At 41.9% G+C, this 14,032-nt stretch overlaps 1 protein-coding gene across 4 annotated transcripts in view; it reads right to left on the bottom strand.

The window, feature by feature from the left end:
* The window catches only part of PCTP (phosphatidylcholine transfer protein), a 29,578-nt gene that overhangs the window by 6,573 nt on the left and 8,973 nt on the right, over positions 1-14,032 (bottom strand). For 3 of the 4 annotated variants that reach the window (XM_061621762.1, XM_061621765.1, XM_061621764.1), the window contains exon 2: positions 760-877. In XM_061621762.1, the coding sequence (XP_061477746.1) occupies positions 760-877 (118 nt within the window). Of the gene's footprint in view, positions 1-759; positions 878-7,386; positions 7,677-14,032 lie in introns of those variants that run through there. The other variant, XM_061621763.1, reaches the window with a different exon arrangement.

Genomic DNA, 14,032 nt, shown 5'->3' with positions numbered 1-14,032 from the left:
TTGCCAAAATATCATGTAAAGTGATATTAGAGTTAAATTTGGAGGCTCCTGATCAAGCAAAACACGTGAGAAATTCTGAGGTAAATTAGAAGAATTTAGTAACACTGGTGAAATTTCATAGGGGCATCCACACATCCCTAATTTGAAAGAACTTAACTTTGTGTATTAAAAATTATTCTAATTAACTTTAAAAAATCAAACAGACAAAAAATAAGGGGGGATTCCATCTAGAATACAGTTCAAAGCTAAATATGGTCTAACAGTAGGATGACCAGTTGCATCAGGCCACTACTATGTAACAATCTGATAAAACCGGAGATTCTGAGGATTCATAACACCAGATCTGGCACTCTGGCACCTCCTTCTCACATAACGATAAAGACAGAAGAAACTAGTACTTCAAGTGATATAGCCTGTTTACTCATATATCGACATGAGAATAGTGTTGATAGATCAAAGAAAGTTGGTTTTAACACAAGAAGTAGCTGGTAAGAAACTCACACAAGGCATCACAAATGACTTTCAGGAGAACTCCATAAACAATGCAAGTTATTTTCAAACAGCACTGAAGCTTTGGGAAAGAAAAGTCCACTTGGTGTATTGATCATAGTGAAAAATTGTACCAAGCACCTGAAATAACGAAGTGAAAGCATCTTAGGAACTGTGGTGGTCAAGGGGAGGAGACGAGAAACCAACCACAGCAAGCAATGAAAATGAAAGTTTGCTCTTTCTAATGGCTCTCTTAAATTTTTTACTGACCTCTAAGATACCGGTCCCATTTTGTTCTGTAAGTTAAATCCATGTAAACTTCGGCACATAGCTCTGGGGCACAATCAGCAAGAATACCATAGACTTTATACTCGTACAGTCCAGATTTCTGAAAAAACAAGAGAAATAAGAGGGAGAAAGTGGGGAAGAATCAAGCATCCTGTACTTCAGATATTTGCTTTGTAGCACTAGCAATGTCTAAAATTACTCTTATACGATTCTGCTTACACAATGAATTAAAGAAATTTGCATCAACAGCTCAAATGCAAAAAAGATCTTTGTCTTGAAGAAAAAGTAAGATGGTCTATTTACCTAAAGAACTGCTCTGACAGACGTATCTTAAATATATACTAATCTATCAGCTAGGCCACAGATTTTTTTTTCTGAATAAATGTGTTACTCAAAACATAACAATGCTTTCTCATATCAACCCAGTAGGTGAAAGAAAATTCTTCTTATCTATAACTGGGTGTTAAAAAGATAACCAGGTTACTGATGTTAAAAATCAGAGACAATAGTCAAATGACGGTCTTATCAGAATTCAATATATAATCCCTGATCCTTTTAACTATAAACTGCAACAAGAGTCATGCTTCTACTGTGATAGTCAACTGAAATTATAAATATATATTTTAGCAGCCTTGAGTGTATTTTCTTTTTCCTTTTTTAGAATCCTGCAAACCACCCGCATCCCCAGCCTGATCAGTCCAGAAAACCTATGTTAATTATTTTGTTTTATCTGACGCACTGGAGCTCTCTGTGCAAAGAGAATAACCTTTACACTAAGAGTCAAGTAATTCTTTGTTCAGAGAATTTGGGGCGACTCACGGACTTAGGAATTGGAGGCACTGCTTGGCAGTGGCTGCACTCCTATCTTGGGAATCGCCTCCAGAAGGTGATGCTGGGGGAGCATTACTTGAGTCCCTGGGTACTCCAATATGGGGTCCCGCAGGGTTCAGTTCTGTCCCCCATGTTCTTTAATATCTATATGAAGCCGCTGGGTGAGGTCATCAGGAGTTTTGGAGTGCGTTTTCAGCAATATGCTGATGATATGCAACTCTACTTCTCCTTTTCATCTTCCTCAGGTGAGGCTGTCAATGTACTGAACCGCTGCCTGGCCACGATAATGGACTGGATGAGAGCTAATAAACTGAAACTCAATCCTGACAAAACTGAGATGCTGTTGGTGGGGGGGTACTCTGCCCAGGTGGTTGATGTCAGACCTGCTCTGGATGGGGTTACACTCCCCCTAAAGGAGCAGGTCTGTAGTTTGGGGGTCTTATTAGATCCGCTCCTGTCACTTGAGGCTCAGGTAGCCTCGGTGGCACGGAATGCGTTCTACCAGCTTCGGCTGGTAGCCCAACTACGACCCTATCTGGACAGGGAGAACCTCGCCTCAGTTATTCACGCTCTGGTAACCTCTAGATTGGATTACTGTAATGCACTCTATGTAGGGTTACCTTTGAAGACGATTCGGAAACTTCAGCTAGTGCAGAATGCTGCGGCCAGAGTTCTTACTGGGACGAAGAAATTCGACCATATAACACCTATTCTGGCCCAACTGCACTGGCTACCTATATGTTTCCGGGCCAGATTCAAAGTGTTGGTTCTTACCTATAAAGCCCTTAACGGCATCGGACCGCAATATCTGATGGAACGCCTCTCTCGCTATGTACCTACCCGTTCACTGCGCTCGACATCTAAGGCCCTTCTCCGGGTCCCAACTCATAGGGAGGCCCGGAGAACAACAATTAGATCTAGGGCCTTTTCAGTGGCGGCCCCCGAATTATGGAATGCCCTCCCAGATGAGATACGCCTGGCGCCTTCTTTGTTATCTTTTTGGCGCCAGGTAAAAACCTACCTCTTCGCCCAGGCATTTTAAGTTTAAATTTAATTTTATTTTAAATTTAACTGTAATTGTATTTTTATTTTAATTTGTATTCTAATTTTGTTTTTAAATATGTTTTATATTGTATGCTGTAATCCACACTTGTTCGTTTTTAAATGTGGTTTTATCTTGCTGTACACCGCCCTGAGAGCTCGTTGCTATAGGGCGGTTTAAAAGCGTAATTAAATAAATAAATAAATAAATAAATATTGTTAGTATTACCAACTGCAGAAACAACATTATCTCAAGTCTAATTCAGTGCATTACTAAAATCAAGCATTCTCATTGAGGAGATGAAAAAATGCCCTAGAATAGCGTATGTGAATAGAATTTAAACTAACATATAACTAGAGTTACCCTTTGCTTCTAAGGAGCAACTGTGATTTAAATCAATCTTGTATTCTGTACTAGAATTTTTAATAGACCTCTACTATTGTGAATTTTCTTATTCGATAAACATCACTTCATCCTTCAGTGCTGTCAGTGTTTATGAACCCAACATTTCAAGAAAGGAAATATTTAAAATAAAGATAGGGCATGACTCACGCAGCATCTTGTAATAAGGCATTAAATGTTTCCCCTTTTTTACAAAACTGCTTCACAAATTAATTCTGGCAATGTGAGGTAGACCTCCGCCCAAGCCTACGCCCTCCTGAGTTCTATATTCCAAAAACACTTCAAGCCTGCAATTATTCAAGAGTGTATCATTAAATTTTATACTCTTTGTAAAATCTCCCTATCTCCCCTTATTTAAAGGACTATCCCTTACTGCAGAACATCACAGGAAGAATCTAGACTGCCATCAACGGACACTCTCAAGGTTTTATTTTACAGGACTTGCAATAGCTCTGTATCAGACAATCCATTGTCTCAAAAGGTAAGCAAATATATCTATTTTCCAGCATAACAAGAACAAGAATATCAAACCAAAATGAGGTTGTGATGTGCCTGAAGGTTACACGAGATATTTGTTTAGAAGGTTGCAAGACACACAGTACCATACAGTATTCTCAGAGTAGGTCATCAGAGTAAACTATTCCACAGCTTAAAAAAACAAAACAAAATTATTGAGCACTAGTCTGCATTTTTCAAACAAGGAATTTAAAAAACAAAAAATACCACCTACAACTGGCCTAGGTTTTAGTATGATCCCACTGATCCAGCAGTGTGAGTTTCTTTCCACCACAAAAAGAATTTCCTGTACTTAAGAGGGGGGAGAATAAAATATTTTAGCCACTTTGAGAAGTTTTTCTGTTTGCTTTATTCCTACAGATTTCTTTAGTCATAGTCTGCTGTAAAGCTGGCTATAGTCAACAAGCAGAGCTTTTTAAAAGAAACAATCTAGAGACACTTATTAACCATCTTAAACATTCCCAATTTCATTTCTAATCCTCTTTGGGCTCATCCACATGACGATTTAGTGTGTGTCTGGTGCTACTTGCATTCCCTTGTAATTTGCATGGTTCACATGACATTGCAGGCAAGGAGAAGCTATAACACAGTTTTCCCCTTTAAATCCGTATCAACCCAATCCACTGATAATGTGAAAAGGAAAGGAAAAACCATTTCAGCTTCGCTGCGCTCCTCTGTGTAGGTACTTTGCTTTAATTTTTTTTTTTAGTTGGCGGGCTCTCTTATGCTCCATCACCCACTCCCTCTCTGCCACCCGCAAAAACTGCCACAGCTGCTGCCTACTTTGCCTTTCACTCACTTCCTCCTATAATCACTTTCATATAGTTTTGTGTCAATTGCAGCCCAATGCTCTCCCCTGCTGAACCTGAGAGGCATGCAATTGACAAGAAACAATGAAACTGACCAAAAAAACCCCCTCCTCCATTAGCAATATCATACTCCGGAGGAAATAAACATGTAAAATTGGGGGCAGGGCCACAAGGAAACAGCGATACTAAACCTTTCCAGAGAAACGCCTACTTGTGTCGGAAAAAAACAGCAGATTGGAAGCTACTGTTGAGCAAGAAGTGTGGACCTTGAAAAGCTATTGTGATGGTAAAAGCAGCTTCTTTAGTATGAAGTTAGGCTCCTGTGTGGATAAGCCCTTTGTTCCAGAGGTATGTTTGAAAACTGCTTAAAACTGATCATTTTTCAAATCTAATGATGTTGCAGACCCATTCCATATGTTACAGGACACTATGTTGATACACATGAGCAATTACCGATTGAAAAATTTCACAGTACAAATGTCACACATCCACAAGTGGCAACTACCATGTTGATGGGAATAACATTTGTAATGTTGTGCAATGAAAATATGTTAAATATAACTGGCAATGTGCAAATCCGCCTTTCTCAGAGACCTATCAGGAAAAAATACTATTGCTTCTGTGAGAGTTCCAAATTGGCTCGAGGTTTAGTTATGTGACTCTTGGCCCATGCAAAGTCTTGCAATGCTGCTTGAGAACTGTATTGCAAAGGTGGGAAGGAAACAGTGTGGTTCTTAAGTAGTATATTGTCTCAATATCCTGGCCCCTGAATGGTCAGAACAAAGAGGAAGTGTTGACAGCTCTGGCAGCAGCCTCGCCCACCAGCCCATTCCAGTGGTGTACACTCCTCTCCCAATGTGAAAGTGAAGCACAATGCCAGTGACAATATAGGTTCCCAGTAGAAGTGGGAATCATGAGGGTGGGCAGCAGGGCTTGTGGATGTGAAGATTGCGGCTAGGAAGCTGTTAACTCACCCCCCCTAAAATAAGGGGCATTAAAACTGGACTGACTGAAATGTAGTTATCAGGGAGGATGGAAAGTGTCACTGAGGCTGAATAAGGGGATAAAATAACCAAGTTCTGAGTGTGTGTCAGTGATTGCTACCAGCCTCACTGGCCTGCTCTGATGAATGCTGACAATTCAAACATCAGCTTGAAATACATTTATTATTTAGTATTAATTATAAATTGATTTAGTATTAATTATAAATTGAGTATGAGTTTCAGGAGCACGGCTCATAATAAAAATGTGCATTATGAACCTGTTGTTAGCAAACTTCATCAGCATCACTAAGCATGACCATCAGATGCATACTACAACTCCAAGATGACCCTTAAGGCAACATAACATGCTCATCCTTCCTTAAAATTGTAGCCAGGCCATTTCTCCCTCTGCTTCCTATAAATGGTACAACAACAACAAATACAATGATTTATGACAAATATGCCTTCTTAGCAAGTATAATGCAATATTTATAAACATATACTTACAGAAGCAGATTTTGGAATGTACCCCAATATAAAAAGTTTAATATATTACATTTCATATTGGGATACATTCCCAAATCTGCTAATATCAACAAAAAAGAGTCCCATTATTCAGTCTTGCTGGCCAGACAAGCGAATTTTCTTATCTCTGAAATAACTGTCTGCATATTCAAACATAATGTAGAAGAGAAGATTTCCTTCTATTTAAATTGCTGGTCTGCATTTACATTAAATAATAACACATGGGAGGATAATGGTGAAGCACATTTCTTTCGGCTTTGAATAGCATAAGGGTCTCAATGTATTATCTTTGTTTCTAGCTATTATATGCTGGAGGGGGAGAATTGGTGACTTTAACACTCTACAAGGGGGGGCCATGAAAATTCAGAGGAAAGAGAAGGAGCAGGGCCATTGTTATGGGTATTCCAGGGGGCCTAAGCCCCAGGTCTTTAATGCTAGGCCCTGGAACTACTTCACTCACTCACACTCTCTCTCATACACACACACACACAGAGACACACACAGAGACATACTTTTAAATTCAAATTGTTGTTCTCTTTGCTTACAGCACAACTGGGCATCCTATGAAGAGTAATACTGGTGAGACCCCCATCTTATTTTACATAATCAAATTACATACAACTTTTTTGCAGATTTGTGTCAGGGTCTCTGCCCCACATCTTTTAAGTACCTAGCAATGCACTGGGCAGGGAGTGGAATATTAAGCTTGTTCTCTATGCCCAATTTTCCCACCCCTTGAGATCATTTCAGCAACAAAGGGACAGCCCCACTTCACCATCAGAAGGAGTTCTGTTGCCCAATGACTTCAAAGAATTGGAAAGCAAGCATACCCTGAGGAATCTCTGGAGCTCTTGGGGTGCAGAGATAGCCTTCTCAGAATCTTTCCAAGCAATGACTCTTGTATTAACATAAGTAAAGCAAGTTGCACTCACTTCTCCTAACACAATTCACACACTGACAGTACTCAGATATCATGGTAAGCCATTAAACATAGGTTATTTATTTATTTGATTAAATTTATATCCTGCACTTAATCCCAAATAGTGGTGGCTGGTGGTTCCACGTCAGTAGTGCAGTGAAATCTGCTCTGAGTTTTAGTCCAAACTTTCAAGGAGCTGTAAATTTGGACTGAAACCCAGAGTGGATTTCACTGCCCCTCTGATACAGAGCCACCAGCCACCACTGCTCCCAAAGGAGCCCAGGCCGGCACACTGCATACTGAATCACTCCCATTTCTCACCAGCCTTCCTGGAACTGGAAGCAATAAACCACAAGGCTTGATCTACCATGACTTGTGAACCAGCACTTGTGGTTGTTTCTCTTCAAACCACAAGGGTAAGCCAAGAAGGAAACCATGAATACTGTCACATGTCATGGTAAGTCAAGGCTTGTGGTTTGTTCCTTCTTACTCTAAGAAGGATAGAGTGAAATAGAAGTAATTCAGCAGTGTTCACTACCACACTCCCCAATCACAATAAGCTGTGGTATATGATGTACATACCATGATGTGTGCAAGGAGCCACTGTTCCAGGGCTAGTGCCCGAGTGTTGGCCTTTGCTGCCAGGGATATTCCTGAGCAGCATGAGAAAAACTCTCTGTCATGCCCCCCTCAGAGGACTCATCTGGGGAGGAAGAGGAATGGTAGACCGCAGACCCAGGAGAGGGGACAAGCCGGGAGACAGCCCAGGATCCTTCACCAGACCAGAGACAATGCCCTGAGGGAGCCTGCCTGCCAGAATCAGGAAGTGACCAGGAGCTGCCCCTTCTCCAGCAGAGAGAAGACACCAACAGGTGCTGCAACAAAGGCAATCAGCACAATTAAGGTGCAGGAGAGCTCATAAGAACACAGGCTGATTGGAAGCACCTGGGCCAGCATGCAAAGTACAAAAGGGCTGGAAGGAAAGGGAGACTCCTTACTAGAGTCAATGTCAAGCCTTGCTGCAGACGTTACTCCAGCTCTCCTGTTAAACGTGTGCCTTGAATCCTGCCCTGCCTGATTGGATCTCTTGGCTTCTGGACATTTGGACTACCTTCTCTGTCTCATCTTTTGGCGTTTCCCAAATGGTAAAACACACTGGCTGACCCCCTGGTTCCTTCTGCCTGGCAGATTTATGGTCTGGCCCTATCTGTTCATTAGCTGCATGTTTCTGTGAACCCCCGTGTTTGATACTCTCCCTCATTAGGGATGGTTTGGGGGAAAGGCCAGGGGATGTTCTAATACCCCAATGTTTATTAGCAAGGGTAGAAGAATCTCTCCTCTTGATATTCTCACCAATCCTGCAAAAGCCCTGCTTTTCAGCCCTGAACACGATGACACCAAGTATTACTTATATAGTGATGATGCTAGACATCTTCTCAGTTTCTCGGAGTAGCTTTGTAGTGCACATAGAACACGGTAGACAGTATTTTTCTCTCTTTGTGCTACTTTTCACAATGCCTCTATGCCTCTGAACATCAGTAGTTGGGAATCACAAATGAGAGTAGAGTGCTGTTGCACTCAGGTTCTGCTTGTGGGTTTCCCAGAGGCAACTGGTTGGCCACAGTGAGAACAGGATGCTGGATTAGATGGGTCCTTGGCATGATCCAACAGGACTCTTCTTATGCTCAGAGATATGCCCATGCAAAGTATGTGACCATGGATTACCACAGTAGTATACTTCAACATACCACAACAGTGAAAAGCAGCTGTCCGACAAAGAATTAACAAACTAATCCTACTTAAAATAAAGTGCAAATTTGCAAAGAAAAGTTATATAATCTAACATCCCTCCCCTAATTTTTTAGCGTACCTCCAAATTACTGGATGAATTCCCCCATTTATCTTATGCTACCTTCAACTCAGATGAGCCTTAGCAGCACAAACACAATCACTTTATTTAAAACTGAGCCAAGTATGGCATCTATACACTTTCTTCTTGAGGGATGAAACTGTATTCCAGTCTGCTAACAATCATGTTGTCAACCACACATGCTTAAATCACCTTTGAGCCTCTCTGGGATGATTGTGTGATTGGTCTTAGTGTGGAAGAGAAACCAGAAGAAATGAATTTATTATTTGAATAAGCATTCTGGCCAATGTAGCTTTTGCATTCACATTACAACATAACTTAAACAAACAAGCAAACAAAAAATGTTATAAACCACGTGTGAAATTATTCTAAAACAGTGTCAGCATTTGCTGACCTGGATGCATTTTCACACCACCAAACTAAGTTAGCATTTAAAATACATTACTTCCAAATCCCAGTTATCCAAATTCCTATTGTATCTAATTCAGTAGGGTCACACAACACACACCAAAATAGCTGAGGCTTTAAGCATTCCTCCAGCACACGTCCCAATTTTGATAGCATTTCAGTTGGTGGAGAATTGGGCTTCCTGCCTGCACTAGACTCCATTTCCAGGCTTCTCTGCCAGTTGCTTGATTCATGCAGTCTCTGACCACGGGCAGCCCACAAGGATTTTCTCTTGGCTGATAAACCAGCAGGACTTCAGTATTTCAAGGCAGAATGCCCTACTGAGTTGGCCAGCTGTCTATCCTGAAGCGGAAGTAGTCTGAAATCTGTACTGAGGGGGCCGAGATTTGTCCTTAAACTTACATGACAGTGAAATTAATTTAAAACAGACAGATTTGGGCCAGTCCAATCTATGAACATTATGGCAAGGACTAGCATTTTGGCTTCATTAATGTTACCCACAGCAGCATGGTTGCTGCTATCCCAAAGCACTTGTCAGAACACTCCTAGTAATATATCCACTACTTCCTCCAACATAGCGTGGGTGTGTTAGGGAAGGGGTTCACCAGCTGGTTCCCCTTCCATTTTAATCCTGACAGTCTGGCTTTCGGTGCCAATCTGCCATTTTTTTGTTCCAATTTGTTTTTGCAATTGCTGATCTGTTGGTTTTTCAAAGCGAAAAAATAACATAATTTCTGACGAAAATACTTATGAAAATGGTTATGCTGTAGGTGCTTTTGCACCGTTTTTCCTATTAACATGTCAATTAGGCAAATAATTGAGTCTGTCTCTTGCCTCAGGCTAACTGATGTGCTACTTAAAGAGGACTCCCCCTCCCAATTTCGCTGTTGTTGTTGTTTTATGGTACTTTTTATTTTTACTGTTGAAAAGTCAACCACCATCACTTATTTTAACTTCTTTTTTAGGGAATGTAAAACTAAGTCATTCACTCACACACACAACAAGAGAGAGAGAGAGAGCGCAGCAGCAGCAGCAATTCAAAAGCTGGGGTGTGTGTGGATGGGAATCTTGTCCAAGTATGCTCTGTACTACAATTTAATGGGTGGGAGATTGTTGGTAGACAGTGCTGGGAAGGAGTCAGTGGTCGTGGTGCACGTTGGCACCAACGACATGGGGAAATGCAGCCGTGAGGTCCTGGAAGCAAAATTTAGGTTGCTAGGTAGGATGCTGAAAGCCAGGACCTCCAAGGTGGTTTTCTCTGAAATGCTACCAGTTCCACGTGCAGGACCAGCCAGACAGGCCCAGCTTCGCAGTCTCAATGTGTGGATGAGACGATGGTGTAGGGTGGAAGGGTTCGGATTTGTTAGGCACTGGGGAACATTTTGGGACAAGCCGGGCCTGTACAAAAGGGACGGGCTCCACTTGAACCAGAATGGAACCAGACTGCTGGCACTTAAAATTAAAAAGGTAGCAGAGCAGCTTTTAAACTGACTGAGGGGGGAAACCCGACAGGAGCTGAGAAAGGTCCGGTTCGGAATAAACCTCCCCCCTGGGATAAAAACCAAAGAAATGATGAAATTTTAAAAGGGGTAGGCCTAGAAGTAGGCATTGTGAGAGCAGGGGCACAGGATATAAATTCAGAAGAGCAAAATTACCACAGGCCTAACCACAAGTGCCAAAGACACTTGAAGAGAGACACTGCTTACAAGTGCCTGTACGCTAATGCTAGGAGCCTCCGAACCAAGATGGGAGAACTGGAGTGCTTGGTCTTAGAGAAGAGCATTGATATAGTGAGCATAACTGAGACCTGGTGGAATGGAGAAAACCAGTGGGATACGGTTATCCCTGGATATAAGCTATATCGGAAGGACAGGGAAGGACGTATTGGTGGCGGAGTCGCTCTATACGTGAAAGAAGGCATTGAATCCAGCAAGCTCGAAACCCCAAAAGAGGCAGACTCCTCCACAGAATCGTTGTGGGTGGTGATACCGTGCCCCAGGAGGGACTTAATACTGGGAACGATCTATCGTCCCCCTGATCAAAATGCTCAGGGAGACCTTGAGATATGAAATTGAGGAAGCATCCAAACTAGGAAATGTGGTAGTAATGGGTGACTTCAACTACCCGGACATAGACTGGCTGCATATGTGTTCCAGTCATGACAAAGAAGCAAAGTTTCTAGATATTCTAAATGACTATTCCCTAGATCAGTTGGTCATGGAACCGACCAGAGGGACGGCAACCCTGGACTTAATCCTCAGTGGGGACCGGGACCTGGTGCGAGATGTAAGTGTTGTTGAACCGATTGGGAGCAGTGACCACAGTGCTATTAAATTAAACATACATGTAAATGGCCAATTGCCAAGAAAATCCAACACGGTCACATTTGACTTCAAAAGAGGAAACTTCACAAAAATGAGGGGATTGGTAAAAAGAAAGCTGAAAAACAAAGTCCAGAGGGTCACATCACTCGAAAATGCTTGAAAGTTGTTTAAAAACACTATATTAGAAGCTCAACTGGAGTGCATACCGCAGATCAGAAAAGGTACCGCCAGGGCCAAGAAGATGCCAACATGGTTAACGAGCAAAGTCAAGGAAGCTCTTAGAGGCAAAAAGTCTTCCTTCAGAAAATGGAAGTCTTGTCCAAATGAAGAAAATAAAAAAGAACACAAACTCTGGCAAAAGAAATGCAAGAAGACAATAAGGGATGCTAAAAAAGAATTTGAGGAGCACATTGCTAAGAACATAAAAACCAACAACAAAAAATTCTATAAATACATTCAAAGCAGGAGACCATCTAGGGAGACAATTGGACCCTTGGATGATAAGGGAGTCAAAGGTGTACTAAAGAACGATAAGGAGATTGCAGAGAAGCTAAATGAATTCTTTGCATCTGTCTTCACAGTGGAAGATATAGGGCAGATCCCTGAACCTGAACTAACATTTGCAAGAAGGGATTCTGAGGAACTAAGACAAATAGTGGTAACGAGAGAGGAAGTTCTAAGCTTAATGGACAATATAAAAACTGACAAATCACCGGGCCCGGATGGCATCCACCCGAGAGTTCTCAAAGAACTCAAAGGTGAAATTGCTGATCTGCTAACTAAAATATGTAACTTGTCCCTTGGGTCCTCCTCCGTGCCTGAGGACTGGAAAGTGGCAAATGTAACGCCAATCTTCAAAAAGGGATCCAGAGGGGATCCCGGAAATTACAGGCCAGTTAGCTTAACTTCTGTCCTTGGAAAACTGGTAGAAAGTATTATTAAAGCTAGATTAACCAAGCACATAGAAGAACAAGCCTTGCTGAAGCAGAGCCAGCATGGCTTCTGCAAGGGAAAGTCCTGTCTCAGTAACCTATTAGAATTCTTTGAGAGTGTCAACAAGCATATAGATAGAGGTGATCCAGTGGACATAGTGTACTTAGACTTTCAAAAAGCGTTTGACAAGGTACCTCACCAAAGGCTTCTGAGGAAGCTTAGCAGTCATGGAATAAGAGGAGAGGTCCTCTTGTGGATAAGGAATTGGTTAAGAAGCAGAAAGCAGAGAGTAGGAATAAACGGACAGTTCTCCCAATGGAGGGCTGTAGAAAGTGGAGTCCCTCAAGGTTCGGTATTGGGACCTGTACTTTTCAACTTGTTCATTAATGACCTAGAATTAGGAGTGAGCAGTGAAGTGGCCAAGTTTGCTGACGGCACTAAATTGTTCAGGGTTGTTAAAACAAAAAGGGATTGCGAAGAGCTCCAAAAAGACCTCTCCAAACTGAGTGAATGGGCGGAAAAATGGCAAATGCAATTCAATATAAACAAGTGTAAAATTATGCATATTGGAGCAAACAATCTTAATTTCACATATACGCTCATGGGGTCTGAACTGGCGGTGACCGACCAGGAGAGAGACCTCGGGGTTGTAGTGGACAGCACGATGAAAATGTCGACCCAGTGTGCGGCAGCTGTGAAAAAGGCAAATTCCATGCTAGCGATAATTAGGAAAGGTATTGAAAATAAAACAGCCGATATCATAATGCCATTGTATAAATCTATGGTGCGGCCGCATTTGGAATACTGTGTACAGTTCTGGTCGCCTCATCTCAGAAAGGATATTATAGAGTTGGAAAAGGTTCAGAAGAGGGCAACCAGAATGATCAAGGGGATGGAGCGACTCCCTTACAAGGAAAGGTTGCAGCATTTGGGGCTTTTTAGTTTAGAGAAAAGGCGGGTCAGAGGAGACATGATAGAAGTGTATAAAATTATGCATGGCATTGAGAAAGTGGATAGAGAAAAGTTCTTCTCCCTCTCTCATAATACTAGAACTCGTGGACATTCAAAGAAGCTGAATGTTGGAAGATTCAGGACAGACAAAAGGAAGTACTTCTTTACTCAGCACATAGTTAAACTATGGAATTTGCTCCCACAAGATGCAGTAATGGCCACCAGCTTGGATGGCTTTAAAAGAAGATTAGACAAATTCATGGAGGACAGGGCTATCAATGGCTACTAGCCATGATGGCTGTGCTCTGCCACCCTAGTCAGAGGCAGCATGCTTCTGAAAACCAGTTGCCGGAAGCCTCAGGAGGGGAGAGTGTTCTTGCACTCGGGTCCTGCTTGCGGGCTTCCCCCAGGCACCTGGTAGGCCACTGTGAGAACAGGATGCTGGACTAGATGGGCCACTGGCCTGATCCAGCAGGCTCTTCTTATGTTCTTATGTTGGCCATTTCTGAGAATTAACAAAACAAAGAGAAAATTGGAGGGAGGTTAATGGATGTAAATGGCAATCATTATGACTTAGGCAGCAGTTAAGAATGCATCAGCTTAGAGGAAAGCCAATTATGAAGACAACGAAGTAAAATTTGGAGAGGATTTTCGTGCCAATTTGTGATCCGGAAACACAGCAGATTGCCGGATTATGTCAAAATCTGCAGGTTAATTTGTAAATGAGACCTTCAACTACCTC

This window comes from Rhineura floridana, chromosome 3 (genome assembly GCF_030035675.1).
Source record: "Rhineura floridana isolate rRhiFlo1 chromosome 3, rRhiFlo1.hap2, whole genome shotgun sequence".
Lineage (NCBI taxonomy): Eukaryota > Metazoa > Chordata > Lepidosauria > Squamata > Rhineuridae > Rhineura > Rhineura floridana.
The sequence above is the reverse complement of the archived record's forward strand: the minus strand, read 5'-3'. Positions and strand labels throughout refer to the sequence as shown.